This window comes from Sorex araneus, chromosome 5, assembly GCF_027595985.1.
Source record: "Sorex araneus isolate mSorAra2 chromosome 5, mSorAra2.pri, whole genome shotgun sequence".
NCBI classification, from domain to species: domain Eukaryota; kingdom Metazoa; phylum Chordata; class Mammalia; order Eulipotyphla; family Soricidae; genus Sorex; species Sorex araneus.
This window is the reverse complement of record NC_073306.1, coordinates 109,356,392-109,383,307: the sequence shown is the minus strand read 5'-3', so window position 1 is coordinate 109,383,307 and position 26,916 is coordinate 109,356,392. Positions and strand designations below refer to the sequence as shown.

Below are 26,916 nucleotides of genomic sequence, written 5' to 3'. Positions count from 1 at the left end.
TGATTCACTTTAAGCTTAAAGGACTCCGCAGAATCCCTTGCATTCAACTCTGATATCTCCTGGGACTGAATACTCCAAAGTCCTTATTTTCTCTTCACATTTGATATCAAATGACACTTGGAGGATGCACGAGGTCCCTCTTCAGTTCATGACATGGAGCCCCAAGTCCCCATGAGTGTGTATCTCTGGACAGACACCCAGGCCCTCTTAGAGATGGCTACAGATGTTTCCAGGTAAGCCAGAGAGCTGACAGCTCAGGTGGCAACCGGAAAACATGCTAACAGAGGCTCTTGTGGGTGACACATGTAAATTTGATAAGTTGGTCTGTGTTTGGCTCAAATGTGCCAAGTTAAGAAAGCATTTAATCCTCTTGGAAACGAGTAAAAAAAAATACAGAGGGTCAAAAAGCCTGGGGTGGTGGAGTAGGGGAGGGGGGCGGGGGGTGGCAGTATCTTTGGGCCATCGGGAACTGAGGTCAGCCAGAAGCTTGCTTGTGGCTTCCTAATGGATTCATCTGCCAGAGGCAATGCTGGTCAGTGTCCAAGGGCCGTCCAGCCCAGTCCTGGAGTTCCCTAGTGCTCCTTCTGCGCCTGCTGTAACCTCTTGGCCACGGCGGTGATCAGAGCGGCTCCCTTCCCACTGCCATCCTCCGACAGCATGAATGTCACGTCGCACTGAGGCGCCAGCTCCTTCACCGTTTCCTGCAGGATCCGAGAGAAGCTACGAGAGAGACAGATAATGAGTGTTGGAGATGGGATCAGAGCACTCATGCACAGCTCCAGTCTAGCCTGTTCTTTCCATCTTCTCAAGGTTCCAGCAGGGCTTCTCAAATAGCTTCTCACAGAGCTACTTTAACATCACCTCTTATGGGGCAACAACAAATAGCAGAGGCTACTCCGGGGGTCTTGCCCAGAGACCATCCTCACCAATACCTGTTCTGATCACTCTTTTCTTGCCACCGTCCTGGTGGATGTGACGTGGTAGGCCCCAGTTCCTATCTGCCTTTCCCTGATGACTGAGCATCTTTTCCTGTGCTGTGGGCTGTCCGTAGGTTGTTTCTGGTGAGAGCTCTACATCATTTCCCTCAGCCCCTAAAAGGAACCTTTTATTGCTCAGTTGTAACTGCACTTTATATAGTCGAAATATGCCACCAACACAAATATGATTTGCAAATATTTCTCCTAGTCTGTCTTTATACTTGCTTGTTATTTTTTTAACCACAAAAATTTTAATGAAGTCCAATTTATCTATTTTTCCCTATGGTCTCATGATTTTGATGGCAAACTATTGCATAGCGTTGGGAGTAATAGTACAGTGGGTGGGGTGTTTGCCTTGCACTTGGCCAACCCAGATTTGATCCTTGGCATCCCATATGGTCTCCCAGCCCTGCCAGGTGTAATTTCTGAGTGTAGAGCCAGGAATAAAACCTAGGCATTTCCAGGTATAGATCCAAAAAAAAAAAAAAAGAAGAAGAAAGAAACTATTGCCTCGCAAAAGATCGCAAAGATTTATACCTAATATTTATACCAAAGATTTATACTTAAACAGTTTTGTAGCTTTAGCACCTTACTTTGGGTTTTTGAGTTAAGTTTTGTGTATGGTATGAGGTAAGAATCCAATTTCTATTTTCTTTCTTCCTTTTGCATGTGGATTTTCAGTTATTACACTGTTTGTCAAAAATAACACACTGACTCCATTAAATGGGTCAAAATATCCTTGAGGTAAAAAGCTGACCATAAGAAGATGAGTTTCTTTTCTTTTCTTTTTTTTTTTTTTTTTGCTTTTTGGGTCACACCCGGCGATGCACAGGGTTACTTCTGGCTCTGCACTCAGGAATTACCCCTGGTGGTGCTCAGGGGACCATATGGGATGCTGGGATTTGAACCCGGTTTGGCCGAGTGCAAGGCAAACGCCCTACCCGCTGTACTATTGCTCCAGCCCCGATGAGTTTATTTTCTTTCTAGACTTTTAATTCTCTTTCAGTGACACATGTTTATACTGTGTGAGTGCCACTCTATCTTGATGACTATAACTTTAAGGTAAATTTTGAAGTAGAGAAATGTGAGTTCTCCAACTTTGTTTTTCTTTTTTTTTTATCAGAAAACATTTTATTTTATGGTGTCCTATAGAATAAATAGTTTTTAAAAACCCAACTATCTCTTTTACATGGTTTTGCTTGTAACTGCATTTTATTAGAGTGAACAATGACCTCTTTAATCAATAAAACCATTGTTGTCTGTTTTAATTTGAATTGTTGGAATTGCTTACATTATGTTATCTCTACTGTGCTATTTTTTTATTACTCTAATTTCTTTCCTTTATTTTATTTTTTTTATTTTTATTTTTTTAATTTATTTTTTTATTGAGTCACTATGTGGAAAGTTACAAAGTTTTCAGGTTTAAGTCTCAGTTATACAATGCTCGAACACCCATCCCTTCACTAGTGCACATATTCCACCACCAAGAATCCCAGTATAGCTCCACCCCGCCCCCCCACACCCCTAACCCCCCCCCGCCCCTAGCCCCCCCACCCTTACCCCCCCCCCCGCCTGTGTAACTAATAAATTTCACTTTACTTTCACTTTGATTGCATACAATATTTCAACAAAACTCACTATTATTGTTTGGAGAGTCTCTCCCCTAAAGTCAGACCTGCTGAAAAGGAAGCATTAGATAATTTGTTTTCCATTGCTGAGGATGAAGAGGTATGAGATCAAGTGACCACACTTAGCGGCCTCTCGGTTTTGGGTTTCTGTATTTTAGTAACTAAGTCCAGAGAGATATCTGCCAGAAGTTGCATCATTGCCAACTTGTACTTCTCAGCTACATTATATTTCACATATGAGTGCATCCAACTTTGTTTTTCTGTGGACTGTTTTGAGTATTCTAAATTCCTCATGTTTCCATATGAACTTTATGATCAATGTATTGATTTTTGATTTCTGCATAGAAGCCTGCTGGAATTTTGCTAGCAACCATGTAGAATTCAATGATCAATTTGGTGATCAATCCTCACAACATTAAGTCTTCAAATCCATTAACAGAGTGTTTATCTACTTATTTAGGTCTTATTTCATTTTATTCAAAGGTGTTTTGTGGTTTTTAAAGTATAAACTTTGTGCTTTTTCTGTTAAATTTATTATGTATTTTTTATTTTGATGTTGTAAATAGAATTGCTTTCTTTTTAAAATTTTTTTCTCTTTTTTTCTTGCTTTTTTGTGTTATACTGGGCGATGTACAGGGGTTACTCCTGGCTCATGCACTCAGAAATTAACTCCTGGAGGTGCTCAGGGGACCATTTGGGATGTTGGGAATCGAACCTGGGCCGGCCACATGCAACGCAAACACTCTACCCACTGTGCTATCGCTCCAGTCCCTGAATTGCTTTCTTAATTTCATTTTGGATTATTAAAAAATGATACATAAAAATTAATTGAACTTTGCATATTGATTTTATATTTTGAAACACTTCTGAACTTGCTTATTAGTTCCAATAGTTTTTATATGAATTCTTTAGAACTTTCACCTATCTACAAAATATGTTATCTACAAAAAGTTTAACCTTTGCCTTTCCAATGAGGACTAATTTCATTTCTTTTGCTTCCCTGCTTTGGTTAGATTTTCCTTTGATTTACCCCCTTAAAGACCCATTTTTGTCTGTTGACCAAACCTTCATTCAAGGGAAACACCAAAAATATTTAACCCCAAGGAGAAAACCAAGAAAGGGTTCCCACAAGTGGTATTTTGAATACCCAGCATCACTGGAGGGGCTGAGTATCCATTACTAATAATGTTCATATGTATACTCCAACATGATTGGGTATTTCTTAATAATATTTTAACAGTTTTTCTCTTCAACAAAACAAAACATAAAACATTAAATGGAAGTATTTTTAGCATTGAAGGCTTTGTGATGTTCCATATACTCTAGACCATTTACCTTAACCTCTACAACAACCTAACAGTGAATTCTGCCCTTGTTTTACAAATGGGGCTCAAAGAATGTAAGAAACTGATCTTGGGCCTGAGAGACAGAACAGGGCTGAAGAAGCTTGCCCAACATGTGACTGATCCTGGTTTGATCCCAGCACCATATATGGTCCCCTGAGCACCGCTAGGAGTAACTCTTGAGCACAGAGTCAGTAGTCCCTGACAACTACTGGCTTTGGCCCCTAAATGAAAAAGGATATAAAAGAAGAGGGGACTGGAGAAAAAAGAGGGGACTGGAGTGGTAGTAGTGTAGGTAGGGCACTTGCCTTGCACACAGCCGACCCAGGCTCAATCCCCAACACCACATAGAGCATAGAGCTGCAGAAGTAAGCCCTGAGCATCGCCTAGTGTGGCTCAAAAAAAAAGAAAAGAAAGGAAGAAAGGAAGAAAGAAAGAAAGAAAGAAAGAAAGAAAGAAAGAAAGAAAGAAAGAAAGAAAGAAAGAAAGAAAGAAAGAAAGAAAGAAAGAAAGAAAAGGAAAGTAGGCAAGCAAGCAAGAAAGGAAGACAGAAAGGAAGGAAGAAAGAAGGAAAAGGAACTAGCCCTTATACTTCCCAGCTCCTAAGGTAGAGCCAGGATTCAAACTCCTATTGTCTAACAAAGCTCTCAGACTTTTTGTGCACTAGCTCTGAGCTAAGACAGTTACAATCAGAGGCCAGAGTGACAATATAGCAGGGAAGGCCTTGGCCTTGCATGTAGTAGACCCAGGTTTGATCCCCCGAACACTGCCAGGAGTGATTCCTGCGTATAGAGCCAAGAGTAACCCCTGAGCATTGCTGGCGTGGCCCCCAAACAAAAAACAAACAACAACAAAGAAAGTTATGACTATTTCCTACCAGACAAATGCCCTCTGCTGTGCTAAATACTTGATCCTCATCATCAATTGTATATAATATGCCGTGCAAAGCATATATCAGGCCTGTGTGCTCTATCTGCATGCTGCAGGCAGCGATTATTACTGCCCGTCTTCTCCACATGAGGAAGGTGGGGTTCAGAGAGAATGCTCACACCACCACACCACTAGGCCACAGAGCCCCGGGAACTACCATTGGGTCCATCAGACCCCAGCGGGACTACATCCAGCCTCTGTGCCCTCCCTCTGCCCCTTTGGGCACTCACTGTGGGTGCAGCTTGTACAGGGTGCCGTCCACGCCCACGGTGATTCGCAGGTGCTCCAACCCCTGGTCCTGTCTTCTCTTCTCGACCACAGCGGCCAGGCCAGCGCCGCAGAGCTGGGCCGCACGCCGGGACACGGCCCCACACACTTCCTTCACCACGATGCTGTCCTCACAGGTGCTGTCTAGGCCGAGCTGCTGCAGGATGCTTCGGACCTGCAGGAGGGCCAGCCGGTCACTGTGGGCAAGCAGATGAGATGTCAGGAACGCTTTCCTGGGACACTCACACTGGCCACGGGCTCAACCGGCAGCTCCCTCCACCCCAAACCCGCACGCCAAGCAGGAGGCAAGGAAGACATGACCTAGACAAGGGCTAGGGAGAAGCGGACTAGAAAGCTGACCCCCAGGAAGTTCCACCCTGCTCAGGCAATACTGTCACCTGAGACAAGCTGATCCTGAAACGTGAGTTGGAGAGCTAGTACGGGAGGGAAGGCGTGTCTGCTGTCTGTGGCTGCAGCATCACAGAGCACCGCAAGGGCTCCCTCCTGAGCACACAGCCAGGAGTTGTCTTTAAGCACCTCCAAGTGTGACCCCAAACTTGGAAACTGACCGGGGAAACTGGAACTACCTTTGAAATAATGATGTGTCCAGGAGACGGAGTGATAGCACAGTGGTTGAGGTGCTTGCCTTGCACATGCCTGACCTGGGGTCAACCATAGGGTCCTTTGAGCCCATAGGAGTGATTCCTAAGCACAGAGTCGAGTAAGCTCTGAGCACCGTCATATGTGGCCCAAGCAAACAAATGTGTCCAGAGATGATACAGGGGGTAGTGCATTTGCCTTGCAGGCTGCCAGCCTGGTTCAATTCCTGGCATTGCACACAGATCCCTGAGCACTGATAGAGCTGATCACTGAGCCAGAGCCACGAGAAGCCCTTAAGCACTACCAGTGTGGCCCATCCCCTCCCCCACACATACATAAAAAATGGAGTATACATAGGGAAAGGCTTATTTTGACAGAATGCCTCTCCTGCTAAGGAAGTAACACAAGATACAAAAGACTGTACAAAAGGGATAATTACAATGTTGCTCAGAATTGCAAAAATTCATAAATTATAAGCTATACTAAAGAGACACTTTAGTAAATTATAGTATAGCATCACAGTGTAACATTATGCATCCATTTTAAATGATAATTACCTCAAAAGAATCAATGGGGAGAAATTTCTCTTCCTCTCTAGCCTCCTAGCTAATGAACACAGAGGAGCAATAGCATTACAGTATTGTCATTCATAATTTTTAGTGAAATCACTGATCTTTGCAGGAACGTTAATGATCACTAACATCATAAGAGAAAGAGAAAGGAGACAGAGAAAGAGGGGCCACGTATGTATCTCAGCATCTGAATACACGACCCCATGTGTGAGTCCACAGGCTTTGTCCCTGCTACGTCAAAAAATAAAAAGAAAGAAGACTCAGTGTTACTTATGAAATTTTCATGTCTGAATTTCAACCCTCTGGCCTAGAGAGATGCACAGTGGGGTAGGGGCACTTGCCTGGCACAGAGCCAACCCAGTTCAATTCCCAATATCCGATATGGTATCCCCCAAGCCCACTGGGATGGATCACTGAGTGCATAGGAAAGCTGCCCCCTCCCCCAAATAAAATTCTTTTAGACATTTAAAAAATAAAGAAATTTCAATCCTAAGCCTAGCCCCAGGTCTGGGTCTACCTATGAGTTTTCAGTACATACAAGGGATAGTACATACAAATGCTAAATACTGTAATCAGCAAAATCTGGAAACTTAGAATGAAATGAAGCATTCTGCATCAAATAAATTTTGGAGAAACAAAAAGCAGATGGGAGCAAAGATATGACAAGAGATTTAAAGCATGTCAGCCCAGTGCAATGTATGGTTCTTGCTTTAATACCGATGCAGACAACTGAATTGTCAAAACCATTATTTTTAAGCAATTTTGGAAACAAACACTTACCAGACAGTGTAAGTAATTCATGCTTATTATGAACAATCTCAGGCTGAAGACAGGCTTGTGATTGTTTTGTTCTGGGGCCACTCCTAGCTGTGATCAGGGATTACTTCTGGCAGGGCTCGGGGGACCATATGTGGTGCCAAGGGTCAAATTGGGGATGGCCACCTGGAAGGGAGTGCCTTCATTCCTTTATGATCTCTGCAGCCCCGGGGATTACTTTTAAATAGCTCATGATCTAGAAATATAGCACTGTCATCCCGTTGTTCATCAATTTGCTCGAGCAGACACCAGTAACATCTCCATTGTGAGAGTTGTTGGTACTGTTTTTGGCATATCGAATATGCCACAGGTAGCTTGCCAGGCTCTGCCGTGTGGGTGGGATACTCTTGGTAGCTTGCCTGGCTCTCCGAGAGAGGCGGAGGAATTGAACCCAGGTCGGCTGCATGCAAGACAAATATCCTACCTGCTGTGCTATTGCTCCAGTCCAAATTCTAAGTAATAACCAGAATTATAAATGAAAATTTTGATGAACCAATACCGAGTCAATAGAATTTTATGTGCAATATGAACACAATCACAAAAATATGTATGTACACATTATAGAATTCTGGCAGGGACTAGAATAATGCAGAAACTCCAACACGTATCTTTAGTAGGAAGCCCCTAGGTGGTGTATAAAATATTTTTATATTACAGACAGTCTTTTCAGGAGTAATAGAGGATCATTTGAAGCCATAGCCAACTCCCCTATAACAACTTAGGCCCTCTGTGCCCCGGCAGGCTGCTAGCCCCTCAGCCTAGAGTACATCTGGGGATTTTTATCGAGGTGCAGCTGGAGGCAGGGAGCAGCCCAGTCCCCACGCACGACCCTTTTGCTTTTCCATCTCAAATGTGCAGGAGTCTAGCCCGACAGCCGCACAGCCCTGCCAGTCTCTTGCATGCTGGACCAGTGAACTGGACCGTGTATTTTACCTTTCAATCTGGGACAGGAACTTGGTTTCAAAGATGCCCCTGGTCTGGAGACGCTCTGAAATCTGCCCACGGAAGAGGAGGCCCTGCTTGGTCAGGTCGATGAGGATCTGCCGCACGATCTCCCCCAGGTACATGCCGCTGGTCATCTTCTCGTACCTGCGTGGGAGAGGGAGCAGGTTGGCATGGCGGGATGGTCAGCATCTGCACACGATGGGTGCAGTGGGCAGCTGCCTGGGGCTGAGTTCAGCGTGGTTCAGGGCGGGTGGCAGCCCAGAGAGGACAGCCCCAGGGTGGGAAGTCAGACCTTGTTCACAAGCATCAGGGTCTACCCCACCCCGCTTCCCACCCCCGCTCTGCCTCACACAGCTGCAGGAATGAACACAGGCAGCAAATCGCCGACTTGGCAAGATTTTGGAGAGGCCAGCAGCAGACCTGCAGGGCTTGGTGACCAGCGGCCACTCTGGGAAAGTGGAGAATGTTGGGCTCTGAGCTGGATCACCAGAAGCTCATCTCCCAAGGGCCATCACCAGACCTCTATACTGTGACTCCTGGATCACAGGAAAGGACCCCCACAGTCTCTACCTCCCCTCCAGCCACCACTACTAGTCTTAGTGGCACAATGTGGCAATTAGGAAAAAAGGTGCGTGTGCCATCTACTTGCTGAGACCTGTGGCATAGTTTGCTTTTGTTCAAGGAAGATACTTCACTGACAGCAGACGGAACGTGAGCCACTGGCATAAAGGTCTATGGTGTTTGCAGTATGAAGATGGAGCCCCGCTTAGATCTTGTGAAGCCCTCAAGTTCACACCTTTAGTAAGGTAGGGTCCCTCCTCCTTACCTCTGCCTGCCAGAATTCAAGGAGCCCTCGTCCACCTCCTTGTCATACTGTGTGCGGATGTCATCCAGACAGCCGTTATCTCCAAATCCTCCCCACTCAGAGTTTATACACATCTTCCCTTCATCCCCTTCCACCACTTCAATGTTCCGCATCTCCTCCATGTAGCACATGTTGCTGCCTGTTCCTAAGAGGCAACCATGAGGGATGTTAATCTCTGAAAGACAGCCTCTCATCTTGGAGCTGGAGAGACAGAACAAGAAACTCAGGCTTGGAACCAGGCCAACTGGTGGGGATTCCTTCTTTCTACGCTTAGCACTGAGGTTTTAGGTAAGAGCCTCAACCTTTAGCTGTCCCCTTGCTTCAACGGAACAATAAGGTATTCCTTCCCTACAGAATTGTCAAGGGACAACAAATGACAGCTGTTCATCAAGTTCCTCCACATAGTAAATGTTCAATGAATAATTTCAGCGACATACCTCCTCCCCCATCATCACTGCCATTCTTGACAACCTATAGGCACACCGGGTCAAACTCCCAAGCAGGCATAGAGTTAACAGAGCTGCAGAGGTAGAAGTGATATGCAAAGCACAGGGCCTGAGGGAAGTGGACAGTGATGAAGTGATTCGTATCAAAACATTGTACACCTGGAACCGAATCATGAAAAATCACAGAAAAAGCTACACCTAAAACCTCAGCAAACGTAAACCTTTACCTAGACTGAATCAAATCCTGCATTATACTAAACCTGACCAATCCTGACCCATTAGCCTAAATTTTACAGTCACCTAATATTTCACTTCCCTTTTTATCCTGGAACACAGCAATATTTAACACCAGAACCTACATAATCCTTAACCCTAACCCCAGTCCTAATCCTAATCCTCACTCTAATCACAATAAGCCTGACCTTGCCTGATGCTGAAATTATGAAATTTCCTAAGCTGTATGATCTTTCTACACTTAAGCATCATTTTTGGGAATGAACACACACAAAAAGATAATGCCTAAAATCTCCACAGATGTAACCCATACCCTGAGGCTAATACTATCAGTAAACCTGATCTGAGCAAAGGCATAAACCTTCAAATTAGCCCAAATTTAACAATCCCCCATACTTCACTTTCCTGGTTATTTTGGAACACAGCAATATTTAACACCTAAATCTGTACAATCCCTAACCCTAACCCTGCCCTAATCCTACCCCAACCCACAGTAAACCTGATGTTTTAATGATGCCACAGTAAGCCTGATGTTTTAATGATGCAAAAACTACCAAATTTCCTAACTTGAGCCATCTTTCGACACTTAAGTGTCATTTTTGATAATGAATACAAAAATAAGCACCTAAAAACACCTAAAACCTCCAAAAGAGTAACCCTACCCCTACCCTGAGACTAATCCTATAATTAGAGAGACTGACCGGAGCAGAGAAATAAACCCACAATTTAGCCCCAATTTAGAAGTGCACAATACTTCACCACCACCACCCTTTTATTTTTGGAACTGGGTAATACTTAACCCTACACATTCCTAAACTACACAAACCCTAACTCTAGCCCTAGTGCTATTACTAACCCTAACTCATAGCAAACCTGACCTACAATGATGTCCCAAACTACCTGTTTCCCTAAATTTAATAATTTTTCTATATTTAACTCTCATGATTGAGAATATACACAGAAAAATATAATGCCAAAAACCACCACACAGACCTAAAATCTTCATTATCCCCATTACTTTGAGTTAACCCCATAGACATGGCTTCAAAAATACCACACCTCAGCCCCTTATATCTTAAAAAGATTGAGATTGCCATGTGAATTAAAGTGTATGCCATAAAGGTAAGATACTGTTTACTTAATTCCTAAAATAATAAAATTTTCATCACAAAGAAAATAAATAAATAAATAAATACCAAAATCAAAAACCTCCACAAACAGAAGACTGAATCTAGCCTGAGACTAATCCTATTAATATAACAAGTCAGACCCAAGAAGAGGCATAAACCTACCAATTAACCCAAAGATGACAATTGCCCAATACTCCTATTCCTTTTTATACTTATCACAGCATTACTTAACAACTAGACAATACACAATCCCTAACTCTAACCCTAACCCATACTAAGCCTGACCTTGACTGGTGCCCCAAACTACCAAATTTCCTAAATGTAATGATCTCTCTACACTTTAGTATCATTTTTGAGAATTAACACAGAAAAAACTAATATCTAAAACATCCACAAATGTAACTCATACCCCAGTCTGAGACTAATCCTTCCAGGATTTCACAACTACCCCACACTTCACTTCCCCTTTTATTTTGTTTTTTTTTTTCTTTTTGGGTCACACCTGGCGATGCACAGGGGTTACTCCTGGCTCTGCACTCAGGAATGAACTCTGGACGGTGCTCAGGGGACCATATGGGATGCTGGGAATCAAATCCGAGTTGGCCACGTGCAAGGCAAACGCCCTCCCCGCTGTGCTATCGCTCCAGCCCCCCCTTTTAAGCAATACTTAGCACCTAAACCTTACACCTAAACTGGACCCCACCTCACTCTGCAACCCTCAGGTGTCTAATTTAGCCAAGAACTATTAAGAATGAGTAACCCACTCAAGATTACATGGTGGCCATTTCTCCGCGCCCGCACCCCCAGAATGACTGACGAAGAGGAAGGAGCTGCTTGGGACACCAGCAGCCCACCAGCAACCTGCAGTATGTGACTTGAGAGTTTCCGCCAGGTCCCCCGAGCGGGGGACCGGCGTTTCTCTTTTTTTTTTTCTTTTAATCTCTCTCTCTTTCCCTCAACTTCTACTGGGCACAGCACAGTATCTACCCCACTTCTTGAGCACAAAATGGAGAGACGCACCCAAACGCGCGGCGCGGCTGGCGGGGGATCGAGGGCGGGGAAGTACCGGTCTCCGCCCACATCGGACACTTAAAGAGAGTGCAGCCACGTGGGCTTTCCCATTTCTCCGCGCCCGCACCCCCAGAATGACTGACGAAGAGGAAGGAGCTGCTTGGGACACCAGCAGCCCACCAGCAACCTGCAGTATGTGACTTGAGAGTTTCCGCCAGGTCCCCCGTGTGGAAATCTCTCTCTCTCTCCTTCAACTTTTTCCCTGGACTTTAGACAGAAACCCAAAACCGCGCGGCCGCTGCTGCGGCCGCGCAACCTAATGTCATCTTAGTATCAGCAATATGTAATGGTTCCTTCTTAATGGGTCGGACTTTTGTGGGTAATCCTAACAAGAATAGTAAGTATTTTGTTGAAATATTGAAGGCAATCAAAATGGTAGCCATCTCTCTAGACTGAACTAAGCTATATCCCCATGCCGGCTGAGAAGAAATATCCTTCTTTCTCGGGAAGAAACGTGGTGTGGTGTCAAACATAGTGTGATGTCCATTAAGCAAACAGACCTGGTGGCGTGGGAATGGGAAATAAGGGGAAAAATTAGGTACATGGACCAGCGGGACGCTGGTGGTATCTCGAGCCGGAGCCGATATCAGCGCAAGACCTTTGGTTCCAGAAACTGCTTGCAGACACTCTACTAGACTATCAACTAAGCCAGAGCCCCACGCCGGCTGATGATGGGAAATAACCATCCTCTTCGGTTTTTTTCCCTTTGTCAGACAGCGTGGCGATTACTAAACAGGTGTGAACTCGGTGGCGCGGGGCAAGGGGGAAAAAGAAAAGTTATGTAACAAACAGCAGGACTTAATATCTCTATATTCTTAGCAATGGAGAACTATCAAATGCCTCATTGGCAATAGGACTGTCTTTTTCTTTTTGGGGGGAAACCCCAGCAACGGTAGTGAGTTGTGTGTTGAAACATGGAATGTAATCGAGATAAGCGTAAATGAAGTGAAACTTATCACGTACAAGGGTGGGGACTAGGGAGGTGGGAGGGGGCGGCAGATATACTGGGGGGGGGTTGGTGATGGAAGATGGGCACTGGTGAAGGGAAGGGTGTTTGAATATTGTATAACTGACATAATCCTGAGAACTTTGTAACCCTCCACTTGGTGATTCAATAAAAAAAAAAAAAAGAAAGAAAAAGAAAGCAAATACAGCTATTTTGCAAATGTATTAAAAGGCTGTAAAAAAAAAAGATTACATGGTGGGCAAATCTTACAGAGAGATGAAACCCCCCACCTAGCATTGGAAACACCTTAATATAGCCCACCCCCTTGATTCTATATAGTGTATAGACCCCCATTTTCACTTCCATATCCACTTTGTGTACCAACTGGATCAATCTTCCATGATGACTGTCATGACATTGCCTGAATCTGTCACTCGGAATGGCCGTCACCCCCATTTTGACCTTTTACCAGTCTCCTCACTTCTTTAGGGGTCCTCCCCGCTGGAATTCACACTCGCTCAAAATCATCGCCAGACTTCTGACAGACCCCTAAAATGTGTGTTACATCTTGAGCCACAGCCATGCCCTTTCCTGCTTCCTTCAAGCCCTCCCAGCTTCTGTGCAAACTGAGAACAGATCTGAGGAGAGGAGCAGAGTGAAACCCGAGCTCTTTCGGCCCCAAGCCAATGTGTCTCTTTCTCCCCGGGATAATCTGCTCACACTCTCAGGAGCCAACTCCTCTTTCTACATCATTCTCCTCCTCAGTGGAAAGGTCAACCCTGACTCCAGACCCTTCCTTCATATGGGAAGAGATTAAGTGAAGGCTTTGGAATTCAGGGATCCGGAGTCCTTCCTTCCTCACTTCCCCTCTGTCTGGACAAAGCTAGCTTTGGACCTTCTGTGTAAGGGACAATGGTGACTGCTGCCCCTCTAGGTGAAAAGAACCTCCAGGAGATCCACTGGAGCAGCCCAGTGCCATCTTACCTGCAATCAGGCCGATCTCACAGTTAGGATCCTCGTAGCCACAGGTCATCATGGTCCCCACAGTGTCATTCACAATGGCAACTATGTCCAGGTCAAACTCCTGCACAGAAATAGCTCTGCTAATCAAGGTGGGCACAAAACGGCTGAGGAATGGCATATCGGCTCAAAGGGGCAGAGATCAGAGTGACAGGGCCTGGGCATAGGATGGCAGAGCTATGCAGTCAGGGGAAGGGACAAGGCTAGACAAGTGTTTCAACACCATTCTTACATTTCTCCTCTTAATGGCTTCCCTCAGCATGTCCACCACATCCTCCCCCTCACAGTCGGTGGCCTTGAAGCCTTTGGTCCAGCCAATGAGGATCCCCTGAAAGAAAAGAGGGTAGTTCATTGAGACCATGCCCAGCATTGACATCTAATATGAATAGCAAGACATCACAGTCGACTCTTGGGCAAACACACATCCTTTGAATATATTTAGCCCAAACACTGACTCTGGAGGTATCATCATGAATCGAGAAGCTCTGTTGGGTGAAATCACCATTGGTATTCATGGATATTCAGGGGCAACTCGTTTTCTGCCTTTAATACTACAGAACAAGGCCTGGATCATGGTGATCCCACCTCTAACTTTGCCAGGGACTATTAAAATGTGATCAAAGATAAGATTATATTTACCAAAGCTTTGTTCAATACTAAAAAAATAGAAGCATCTTACTAATTGCAGTGATGTGTATTGATCACCTTGTCCACAAACATAGAAAATGTTAAAAACCATAAAAAAAGAAGCTACTGGGCCACTGAGATGATACAGGGCAGTTGCTAGCTGTGTCTCTTCTATTTGTCTGTATTTCATTGTCTTCCTAAAACTAGCACATACAATTCTTATAAGACTGAGAAAAATTATATTTTAATTAACCCCCCTCCCCTCTGTTGATGAGATGATGGTAGCACACATTCACCGGGTGCCAAAACTCAAACCAGGGCCAAGGGGGTGCAAGGGGAATGCTTTAGACCCTGTACTATCTCTCTGCCCACCCCACCCCACACAAGCATTTTTAACTTTTCAAAAGAATCCCAGGGTTATATCATAAGCAGAGTCCAGAGTGAAGCCTTGACACTACAGTCTAGATGTGAAGGTGGAGTGAGGTGGCCAAACTAGGCTTTCCCTGCTGGGAGAGTGTCTGCTGTGACCTCTGGCAGTGCTCTCAGCTCCCTGGTCCCACTGGCCACCTCACTCTGAGGCCCTGGCCTCCCTTCTTCTTCCACAGTGCTGGAAAGCTGATCTTCCTACTCCTTTCCTGGGAGATATTTCTAGAATATTCGCTAGATCTTCAGAAGAACTTCTGTCTTATTGGTTGCTTTTCTAAAAAGTTTCAAATTATTTTTTCAAGCCTCTCTCTTTTCTTCTCAGCCATCAGTGGTTTACTTTCAGCTGTACCGGGTGGCCCTTGCCTCTTTGTGTCTTTGTGGTCCCCAGCATTTCTGTAAGCAACGGCTGGAAAGCCCAATTCCCAGGGCAGGAAGCAAAAAATTGCTTCTGGGTGCCCATTGATAATTCAGGACCACGGACAGCTGCATGTGACCTGGTAGCCTCCTTGGCCATTGATTCTGTTGTTTGGGGACCATACCTGGCGATACTCAAGGGTTTCTCCCAGCTCTACACTCAGAGATCACTTCTAGAGGTGCTCAAAGGACCATATGGAATGTCAGGGTTCAAACCTGGGTTGGCCACATGCAAGGCAAACACTCTATCCAATGTATTTTCTCTAAGGTCCCCAGAAAGAGGGGCGGGGGAGGGGGGATTGATTTTTACTGGTAACAGGTGTGCCTAATGATGTAAAAGCTTAAGGCATTTCTGTTAAGGATCAAGCCCCCTATAACTCCCCATCCTTCCAATTTAATCAGCAACCTGTATTATCCATGTGATGATGGTCCTTTCAGACCTTTTCTCTGTTTACGTGTAATTTTTAAATAAATAAATTCATATCTCTCATTTCATGAATTGCCTCCTAGATCTTTTCAGGTCAGTATGCATGTCCCTTCAATTAGAATAATATTACGTGGAAAAATTTTAATGCCAATGTATTTATAAAGTAAAAAAATTTTTTTTAATTTTGATTTTTGGACCATACTCAGGGAATCTAGCTGAATCCTCCTGGAAGAACTCAGGAGACCATAAGGGGTGCTGAGGATCAAACCCATGTCTGCTGCTTACAAGGTAAGTGCCTTACCATACTGTACTATCTTTCTGGCCCCAATAAATGCTATTTTTAATTCCTACCCATCCCCCCTTTTTAAAGGAAATAATCACTGGAAAGGAGCAGAGAAGTTAAATAATTTGCCTGAGAGCACAGACAATAGGGAGTAGCCAGAATTCAAAGTGAATTCAGAGACGAAGTTCAGTTCTAGGTCTACACTCTTGCTACTGCTCAGGCCACCAATTGCAACATTCTCATTTCCCACCATTCTCCATTGCCTTCAGTCTGTTCTTAGTGTTTCTGTATGGAAAAGCAGATGTGTGGTAGACATTCTGTCCAATCCTCTTTGGGAACGGGCTTGAGAAGTGCAATCTTGCAAAGAAGATTCTCCTGGCTCTTGACATTCTGTCTTTTCAAACTTTGAGCATTCTAGTTCCAGTGACAGATAATACCATCTACCTGGTGGGTCTCTAAATGGTGGGGGAAGGACACAGGAGGTCCCGGAGTTAGAGATAGTACAGTGGGCAGGGTGCTTGCCTGTGGAGACCTGAGCTCCACTACACTCACGGTTTTGCACTTGAACTTCAGATAAGCCTTTCAACCCCAAATTTTCTCATATGAAAAGTAAAATATGATTTAAACAACAGAGTATAATACAAACAATAAGGGCATTATTACTTAAAGTCATTGTTATTGTGTGACATTAACACATACATATACACACTGTGTATAGCCAAATGGTTCAAGGCCACACTGGTTTCTGCTTCTGGTCCCCCTTAATGGCAAAGAACAAAAGTCAGTTCTGAGGCTGTGTCCTGAGTTGAAAACCTCCAAGACATTTGGAAGTGTGGCAATGTGGATAATTTGTTTAGCCTCTCTATGCCTCCATTTTCTTAACTATACAATGGCAATTTAAATTATTTTTATGTAGGGGCTGGAGCAATAGCACAGTGGTAGGGCATTTGCCTTGCACTTGACTGACCTGGGTTTAATTCCAATCATCCCATATGGTTCCATGGGCACCACCAGGAGTAATTCCTGAGTGCATGAGCCAGGAGTAACCCCTGTGCATTGCTGGGTGTGACCCAAAAAGGAAAAAAAAGAAAAAGTAAAAGATAAATTAGTATGCAGTGGGGCTAGAGAGATAACACAGCAGGTAGAGTGCTTGTCTTGCTCTTGGCTGACTCACGTTCAATCCCCAGTATCCTATATGGCCCCCTGAGCATCACCAGGAGTGATTTCTGAGTGCAAAGCCAGGAAAAACCCCTGAGCATAGCTGAGTGTGGCCCAAAAACAAAAGAAAAAAATAGTGCACAAAAATAATAGGTAAATAAACAGTATGAATATGTACAACAGAATGTTATTCAGCTTTCTTAAAATGAGGCTATAGAGATAGTACAGTGAGTAGGGTGCTTGCCTGGAATGTGGCTGATCGAGGTTTGATTCCCAGCACCAAATATGATCCCCCGAACCTTCCAAGAGTGATCCCTGAGCATCGAACCAGGAGTATGCTCTGTGCATCACCAGGTGTGGCTCCAACCCCCCCCCCCCAAAAAAAAAGCCAGGCATGGTTGTACTTGAGGACACTATATTAAGTGAAATGAACCTCCGAAAGGGCCAATCCTGTAAAATTCTACCTCAAGGAGGCTCCCCACATGGTGACCTCTAGAGAGCATGGCGATCCACAGGTTGCTGGGGGAGGTGCAGAATCTTTGTTCAGGAAGAGGAAAGAGGTAAGAAGCTGGCAAGGTGGGGGTGGTCTTCACAACATAATGGCCTTATGTCACAGAACTGCACACTTATAAATGGTTAAAGTGGCAAATGTTGTATTAGAGATGTTTTAGACAATACAAAAGTAAAACAAACCATTAACGGTATTTATGTTGTAGAAACAATATCTGTAGATAAAACATTAGCAAATGGTGTGGTTCTTGCTACTGGCAAGAGATGGCCACCCGCCTGCACAGCACCCCCTCGATGGCTGACTGGTGCCAGGCTGTCGGAGAAGAGCGTCCTGTGCTGCCAGTGGGGAGTGAACAGAGTTTTTATCTAAGAATTGATACAAGTTCCATCCTATTACAAATACTCTGTCAAGCGTTTTAGCCAGCATATACTTCACTGTCAACAGGAGTCCACCTGATCAATTCCTCCTGATACTCTAACGTACAGGAAGAAAAGTATTTCTTCAGAGGCCCTTTCATTGATCAGGCAAAAGCCTGCCACCAGGGGCCAGAGCAATAGTACAGCAGGTAGGGCATGGGCCAACCTGGGTTCGATCCCCAGCATCCCCAATGGTCCCCCAACCACCGCCAACAGTAATTCCTGAGTGAAGAGCCAGGAGTTAACCCTGAGCATCACTGGTGTGACCCCAAAAACTGAGTGTCCCTCACTAAAAGCCTGCCACCTACTGTATTTCTCTGTTGATCCTAGTTTCTCAGGAAGTCACAGATAAAATTACTGCCTCTATGTTATAAGTGATATTAATTAGTCATTACCTTTTATACGCCTGCTTTTTTCTGGAGGGGGGGTGGAGGCTGAGGTGGGGGGCCACACCTGGTGGTGCTCAGGGCTTAATCCTGGCTCTGTGCTCAGGGATCAAGTGATGCTCAGAAGGCCATATGTGGTGCCAGATTGAACCAGGGTCAGCCAAGTGCTAGGCAATCACATTCCCCTGTACTACCTCTCTGACCCCATTTACCTCTTTCTCCCATAATATAATTTGACTTCTTAATTTGCTTTGTTGCATACTAGTAAAGTCTTTGGTGACTTCAACTTAAAAAAATAATGGACTGGAGGCTGAAGTGAAAGCACAGCAGGTAGGGCGTTTGCCTTGCATGCAGCCAACCCAGGTTTGATTCCCAGCATCCCATATGGTCCCCCAAGCACCGCCTGGGATAATTCCTGAGTGCAGAGCCAGGAGTGACCCCTGTGCATCACTGGGTGTGACCAAAAAAGCAAAAATAAACAAATAAGTAAAAATAAAATTTAAAAATAACAGACTGGAAAGTACAGCGGATAAGATGCTTGCCTTGCACACAGTCACCCTGGATTTGATCTCTGGTATCCCATATGGTCCCCAGAGCACTACCAGGAGTGATCCCTGAGCACAGAGCAAGGAATAAGCCCTGAGTACCACCAGATGTGACCCCAAAACATCAACATAAAATAAAAAGTAATAACAAAGCAATAAAAATTAAGGGTTCAAAGTATCCATTTTGTCTTCCTAGCTGCCCCAAACCTGAAACCCCTCAATAAAATGAGTGTTGGCTCAAGGTGCAGGCATGTTCCTGGGTGGATGAGTGCAGGAAGCAGAGAGGGGCAGGCTGGACGGGGGTAGGGTCTCACCTTGTCGATGCTGGTCTGGCTGCAGGGGAAGGAGAAGGTGAAGCCCAGGGGTAGCCTTGCCCCCTTGAGGCCCATATAATCCAGGAAGTCGGCAATGCACTGCACGATGTGGTCGAACAGCTGCAAGGAGAGAGGTGGTGATGCCAGGCTGACTGGGCCCCTGGGGGCAGGCTGGCTCTGGAAGGCCGCAGCCTCCCTTAGGTGTTTACCTCCTCACCGGTGCCTTGCATGATTCCCAGTGGGATGGCAAAGATCTTGTTGTACATTCGCACCGACTTTCGCCCGCTCCTGATCTTCACCAGCAGCACCCGGAAGTTGGTTCCCCCCAGGTCCAGAGCCAGGAACTTCCCATGCTCTGGATAGAGAAGGTGGAGAGCCTCGTTAGACTCATGCACAGAACAGGTGCGGGGTGAAAGCGGGGCGGGAGGAGGAGACGCTGGAACAGGGCAGAATCAGAGACAGAGATGGCAGGGTCCTGATTCTCGGGGACCCCATGTCTCTGGAATGAGCCCCCGTAAGGGGCGTGTAGAGCCCCACGTAGGCCTGTGCCCACCATTCGGCACCTCCATGGGAAGGCTGCAGTCTGCGACTCTTATGCGTCTAAGTCCAGTGAAGGCCAACATAACACTGATGCTTGTGGAGCCTCTGAAGGGCCTTCTGGGCCAAGGTACCCAGGCTGCAATGGATTCCGCAGGAACTTTGGATTTAGATCCAGAATCACAACATTCTAGGGGCCAGAGCAATAGTACAGTGGGTCATTTGCCCTGTATGCAGCTGACCCAGGTTCGATCCCTGGCATCCCATATGGTCCCCTGAGCACCACCAGGAGTAATTTCTGAGTGCAGAGTCAGGAGTAACTCCTGAGCATCGTCAGGATTTGAGTTTGCCCTAAAAGGGCAAAAACAAAAAACAAAGAAAAAACCAACAACCAGAATCACAATATTCTAGAGCAATAGCTCAGCCAAAGCATGCAGTGATGCTTCCTTCTTCCGCTGCCTATACTGCCCCCCGGTGATAGGAAACCATGCCAAGCAGGGCCCACACTGCCACCAGGACTGCCAAGCACAGAGCCCCTCGTGCCTCCCACCGGCCCCAGCAGCCTGCCTCCCTCCTCCCAGAACCTCTGCCTCGATCCTGCCCCTCTGTGCCCTGGATTGGCTGAACATCACTGCCAGCCCCTCTCCCTTCTGTTCCTCTTCACTACATCTGACCAATCCTGATGAGGCTCCATGTGTGATGTTGGTTTACTGCCTTCCTGCCGGGCAGTCCTTGAACTCCACAGTGCAGGGACTGCGTTTCCCCACCATGGAGGCACCTAGAACAGAGCCCGCCCCACCTAGAACAGACCAATCTGTGCAATCCCATGGCATGAAGGTCGAAGGATAAAAAGGATGGGGAAAGCTCTGTGCCCGTCCTCCAACTCTCCCTGTCTCTCACCCCAGGCCAGCAGGAAAGCTAGTTACAGGCTCTGGAAAAGCGCTTTGCTGCTCAGAGGCCCACAAATGGGCTGCACGAGCTGGACCATGGCCGCTGAGTCTCACTCTGGCAGCCAACGCAATGGGGCCCCTGTCTGTCAGCTACAAAGTGACTGTGAACACCAGATGATATTCAAGGTTCCAAAGGGAAAGCCAAGCTGCAAAGCACTTAACACAGAACACGTGTCACCTCTGGGCGAGGACCAGGAGGATCAAAGGGAATCTGATTAAGGAACCTCTCAGCTGGAGGGGAGGGACCAACACCAAATCATCTTTTGTAGGATAATATTGGTTTGTCCTTTCTGCCTTGTTGCAGAGAGCTTAGGTTTATTGGGCTACTCTCATCACAGTGCTCCCATTCCTTTGTGTTCATTTGTAACTTCTTTCTTTGCTCTGTTGACTTGTAAATATTGCTTTTCTCTTCTCCTTAAGTCCTTTGCATTGTTAATTCAGAACAATGTCCTTTTTGTATGGGCACAAGAAGACAGTTAATGCTATGTCACTTAACTTGGGAGTTACATGACTCTGTATGATATTTACCTCCTGGACATCTGTTCTCTCTACCTAAGCCTCAGTTACCCTTACTTCCTAGCACCCCCAAAGCAGGGTCCCGACGACGGACTGGATGGACCCAGGGCAAGCGGTGAGCTATGTAACCCTGGCATCAAGATGGGCCTGGCCAAAGTGCCATAATGCTTAACTATAAGTTAAGAGCTTGATCATGGGCAAATGCTGTCACGATCCAAAAAGCAGTAACTAGATTTGGACCCTGCTAGGGTTAGAAATGATTAATCTGGCCTGAGCACTGTAGTCTGAGTCCATGGTGAGATGTTGGGGGGGCCACCCTACAAGCTCAATGTATCTCTTACTGTGTCCATACAAAATAACTAATACTAAGAAGTAGAAATAAAATGTTAATCAAGATGTTAATTAAGTTATAGGACTAAGGAGAGGAGGAATGGCCCCTAGGTGGTGTTTCCACCCTTGAGCCTGATGGCCAGTCAGGGAGGGCTTTCTTATGTTAATTTTGCTACCAGACTGGGCACAGCATCTACCCCCAGTGTGAGGGGAGAGAGTTGGAGAGAGGAGAGAGTGGGAGAGAGGAGAGAGAGCAGGGAGCAAGATGGAGTGTGGTGAGATGAACGGAGAGACAGGAGGATACAGGAATGAGGGGCAGTGTGCGACCAGAATGGGGGGCTCAGAGAGACTGGAACAGGTACGTGGGGGAATGGAATAAATGGCAACTGATCAATCAACCGCTTGACCCTTGTTTCCTCCTCCGTCTGCCCAATGGCATGGACCGTCCTGGCTGGGTGAGTGGCCTAAGACCACCCAACCTGGACGGTAAGGGGGAGAGACATCGGGGCTTCCTCAGCCACCCAGAGATTATACAATTTTTCACAGGCCAGATCTACAGAAACATAGTAAGGGAGCAACAACTGGCCAAAGGGAACAGAATCTTAGAACTGGTCACAGGCCGAGCTACCCAGGGAGGGGCAGGTGGGCAGGGCGCCCTAAGACAATGATGGAGGGAAGAAGGCTGTGGCGGGGGCTGGGGCTAGAACAGTGTGTATGAAACCCTGTCGTGAACAACATTGTGAATCACGGTGCCTCAAAGTTTGAAAAAAGAAGACTGACTTCAAGGTGAGGGAGAGTTCAGGGGCTGGTGTGCAGGCTTTCTCAGCAGGAAGCCTGGGTTTGACCCCAGCCCCAGCACTGTGTGGCTCCTCAAGCTATGCCCAGTGTAGTCCCTAGGCATGCCAGGTGTGGACCCCAATTAAAAAAAAAAAAAGGATTGACCTTTTTGTTCAGTGACTGCTCTGAGCCCTGAGATGTAGCAGAAATTTCAAGGATCAGAAAAGGCAGGGGTCAGGACAGGGAGATCGTACAGCAGATAAAGTGTTTGCCTACCATGTAGCTGACCCAGGTTTGATCCCCAGCATCCCATATGGTCCCCTGAGCACCTCCAGGAATAATTCCTGAGTGCAGAGCCAGGAGTAAGCCTGAGCATCACTGGGCTGCCCCCCCCCCCGGAAAAAACAAAAATAAATAAAATAATAACGACAAAGAAAAGATGAAAGCAGCATGCAATGAGGAGGAAGGTGGAGAGTCGGGTCCCAGGCAGGAGCAGCATGTGATGTCAGAGCTCAGCAAAGAAGCCCAGAGCGGAGAAGCAGGCAGGTCACCGGGCAGGCGATGGCAAGTGGCAGAGGAGCATCCTGCACAGTGCCCGGATGAATGGGTGGAGGGACAGATAGACACATAGAGACACAGCCTGGTGAGGGAGAGAATGGGGCCTCAGCAGTATTCCTGCACTCAGCTCCACAGACCCATAAGGGCAGCTAACTTAGCTGTTTCCTCTTGCAGGTGCACAGGTCCGCCCAGACACACTGACTCAGCAGGAGCTCAGAACTCCTCCCAGCTCCCCTGCCCTGATTGACACCCAGTTGGGCGCTGGGGCTACAAGACCCTAATGGCTCATAGGGACTTTTGGTGGTCGCCCTGCCGGGCAGGAATTGTGCAGGCTCACCTGTGCCATCGGGCACCCCATACACGTAGGTGGGCAGCATCTTGACAGTGGCCTGCCCGTGTGTGTCTCGCTTCAGCCCGTACTCGAGCTCTCCCCGCATCTTGTCCCGGATGCCCTCGAGCTGCTGGTGGGTGAGCCGGAACTGAGTCAGCACCTGGTCTATCTGCTTCCTCTGGGCCTGCAGGCGGCAGGCCACTGCTGTCACCATGGCTGCCCCCTTGGTGCTGCCACTCTCAGACAGGAGGAAGCGGACTTCGCAGCTGGGGACCAGCTTCCTCACCACCTTGTGCAGGCGCTTGGGGTACCTGAAGGCAGGGATGGGTGGCAAAGAGAGGGTTCAGAGGGGCGGTGCATACACTTTGCACGTATGGACCCCAAATTTGATCCCCAGCCTCTGAGCACAGCCAGGTACAGCCCCAGTGGCTCCCGGCACTGCTGGGACATGCAGCAAGAATTGCCAGGCTGAGCACCAAACACCAAACCCACCCCTGGACTCCCAAGCATGCTGGCAAGACTCCCTGCAAAAGAGAAAAACAAACAATCCCCCCAGCCACATGGCTTGGTGAACGAAGGTGGCTCTGAATTCAGCCCTTTCCCTTCTAGGCTCCAGCCCACAGGAAGGGGACGGCAGGCCCTGTCGGGGTGGAAGTGCGGGAGGACTCACTGTGGGTGGATCTTGTAGAGCGTCCCGTCGATGCCCACTGTGGTCCGGAGCCGCGCCACCTTCTTGTTCTCCTGGAGCCGCGCCAGGATGGCGGCCAGGGCAGCTGCACAGAGGCTGGCTGAGCGGAAGGAGACCACAGTGCAAACGTGCTGGACAGCAACACAGTCGGCCTCCGAGGGCTCCAGGCCCAGGTCAGTCAGGATCTCTCTGGTATTGGCAAGGCCTTCCTTGTACCTGGCCGGGGGGGACAGAAATGAATAGGCCATGCCTCTCCGTCCCAGCGGGGAGCCCTGGGGGACCTGTGTTCCCACCTCTCTGGGGAAAGAGGCTGATGCATAGTACTGTAACAGTGGTATCAACTAGCTTTCGCTGCCACCGTTTGTTGGACTCCTGCTATGTGCCTGGTGTTTTCAAGAATTGGACATATATTAACCCCATTCTCACAACAATCCTGGTGGAAGGACCTGCCCTATTGTAAGGAAGAGTGGTGAGAAGGACAGAGAAGGGAAGTAACTCACCCACAGGCATATAGGACCTAGGTGAGGGGCCAGGATTGGGACTGATACCGATTTGATAGGGCGCGTATCATCCCTATCTGGGGCCCCTATTCTCCCTGCCAAGTTCTGCACACTGATTCTCAGGCTCAGGCACCAGTCTGCCACGCTCAGGAGAGAAACTGATTGCAGAATTGAGGGCAATGGCTGGGTTTCCAGGAGCAAGACTGAGAGGACACAGACCAGCTGCCATTACCAGCCAACTCCCCACTGCAGCCTCAGGAGTGGCCTCAAGCCACCAGTGCTCCAGCCAGTACCCCCAGCACTGGACAAAGTAGACACTCGCTCCAGCAAAAGCTCTTTCTGTGGATTCTAGGCACTGACTTACGATCCAAGGAGGCACTGATGTCCCAAGCAAAATTCTTTGCCAAGCATGTGTTTTGGAGGTTCGGGGCCCATTACTTGAATCCTATTCTCAGGGGGATCTTTGATCCTAAAAATAAAATCTTACTACGTTAGGAAGGAAGAGGAAAGTACAAAAGAGGGGGAAGTGGGCCTCTGAGAACAGCGGCCTCTGCTCGGAGAGCCAACAAGAGTTCCCCATCCAAGTCCAAGAAGGCATTGCCAGCCCACTACCGACAGTGTCCTGGACTAAAGGCCCCACACTGAAGGAAGGAGATCTGCCTCCTCCTGTCACACCGCTCCATGAGCACAAACGCCCCCTCCCCCCCCCTTTTTTTTGGCTTGTTGGGTCACACCTGGCGATGCTCAGGGCTTACTCCTGGCTCTGAACTCAGGAATTACTCCTGGCAGTGCTTGGGGGATCATATGGCATTCTGGGAATCAAACCCGGGTCAGCCGCGTGCAAGGCAAAATGCCCTACCCGCTGTGCTATCACTCAAGCTCCGCCCCCTCTCCTTCTAAGTCAAGGCAGCAGGGACCCGACCAAGAACTTACTCCTCCATGGCGGCCACGTGGCGGGTTTCGATCTTGCCCTTAGTGTGCAGAGCAGAGGAGATCTTGCCGTCGAACAGGAGGCCAGTCTTGGCCATCTTTAGCAAGATGATCCTGACGAGCTCGCCCAGGTACAGGCTGCTGATCATCTTCTCAAAGCTATGAATTGTTGAACACATCATTGGAATGCCACGGTAGACACAGTGCCCTTTCCCAAAGTCCCCGGGCCACGCCCACAGTCTGAGTCCCTGTGGAGGAAGAGCCACTCCGCGCGAAGCCCTCCCACCTCAGCCTGCGGGGCTCTCGGTGCCCCCCAGTCCTTCCTGAACAGCATTCTTCCCATCACCCCAATACAGGGGAAGGCGAAACTCAAGGACATCTACCAGGCTTCCTGCTTACAATGCAGGTTTTAGGGAGCATTATTTCAAATCACCCCCGCTCAGGGGGTGGTGGTGGGGGTTCTCTTGGGTTAAGCACAGAGAACCTCGGCTTCAGAGATTTCCGTTTTCTCAGATCTCCCAAGCCTGGCATGATAGATCTCCATGTCAGACTCAGATAGGTCCAATTCTAGCATGCTGCAGACACAGAGAGAAAGGTGCCCTGGACATGGAATGAGCTATGGCAGCCCCAGATTGCTCTAACAGTGACCACAACAGCACAATGCACCTGCATGTACCTTGGCTTGAAGGCTGCCTATAACCAGCACTTCCTGTTTCCCAGTAAACTATTAAATATAACATTGATTCTCTAAACATCAAGTGATACCAACTCAAGGGACAACCTGTTTCATGAGCAATTTCAGCTTATTGCAAGCATCTTAGGGGACTGCAAGTAGTACAGGGGTTAAGTCCCTTGTCTTGTACAGGGGATAAGGTTCTTGCTTTACATAGGGTCAAGACTCTTACATGCTGCTGGTCCTCATTTGATCCCAGTAATGCATATAGCTCCCAGAGCACCTCCAGGAGTGACCCCTGATTATAGAGCCAGGAATAACCCCTGAGAACTTCCAAATATAGCCCCAAACACTCCCAAATAATTTTTAAAGCCTCAGGGTTCCAGAGATTACAAAGATAAAGTGCTTGCTTTGCATGCTGCTTGTCCTGATTCAAATCCCTGTACAGCATACCACAAGGAGTGATTCCTGAGCACAGAGCCAGGTGTAAACTTGGAGCACCACCAAGCATGGCCCCCAAATAAAACAAAAAGAGGTCTTATAAGACTTAATAAATAGAAGACAATCAAAAGCAATCCAGATTTCATGGGGTAGAGCGATAGTATAGCAGGTAGAGCATTTTCCTTGCATGTGACCGATCCGAGTTCAATCACTGGCATCTCAGGGGTAACCCTTGAGCACTGCTAGGTGTGGTCCTCAAAATAAGAAACCCAGATAAGAATATTAAGGGAATGGAACTTATTATAAGTAACATAGACAGGGAGGGTAATGAAGTAAAAATAAAAAAGCAAATGAGTACCATTTCCTGGGAATATGTCGGCTTTGCACC

The 26,916-nt window shown here is 47.0% G+C and overlaps 1 protein-coding gene across 2 annotated transcripts in view; it reads right to left on the bottom strand.

Moving 5' to 3' along the window:
* Positions 1-210: 210 nt before the first annotated feature.
* HKDC1 (hexokinase domain containing 1) overlaps positions 211-26,916 on the bottom strand; it is a 47,259-nt gene continuing 20,553 nt past the window's right edge. For both annotated transcript variants that reach the window (XM_004617114.2, XM_055139507.1), the window contains 11 exons: positions 25,418-25,573; positions 23,967-24,200; positions 23,303-23,607; positions 19,507-19,652; positions 19,298-19,417; positions 14,023-14,118; positions 13,755-13,854; positions 8,905-9,088; positions 8,067-8,222; positions 5,109-5,342; positions 211-720 (listed from right to left, as the gene is read on the bottom strand). In XM_004617114.2, the coding sequence (XP_004617171.1) occupies positions 573-720; positions 5,109-5,342; positions 8,067-8,222; positions 8,905-9,088; positions 13,755-13,854; positions 14,023-14,118; positions 19,298-19,417; positions 19,507-19,652; positions 23,303-23,607; positions 23,967-24,200; positions 25,418-25,573 (1,879 nt within the window). In that variant the 3' untranslated portion in view covers positions 211-572. The remainder of the gene's footprint in view (positions 721-5,108; positions 5,343-8,066; positions 8,223-8,904; positions 9,089-13,754; positions 13,855-14,022; positions 14,119-19,297; positions 19,418-19,506; positions 19,653-23,302; positions 23,608-23,966; positions 24,201-25,417; positions 25,574-26,916) is intronic.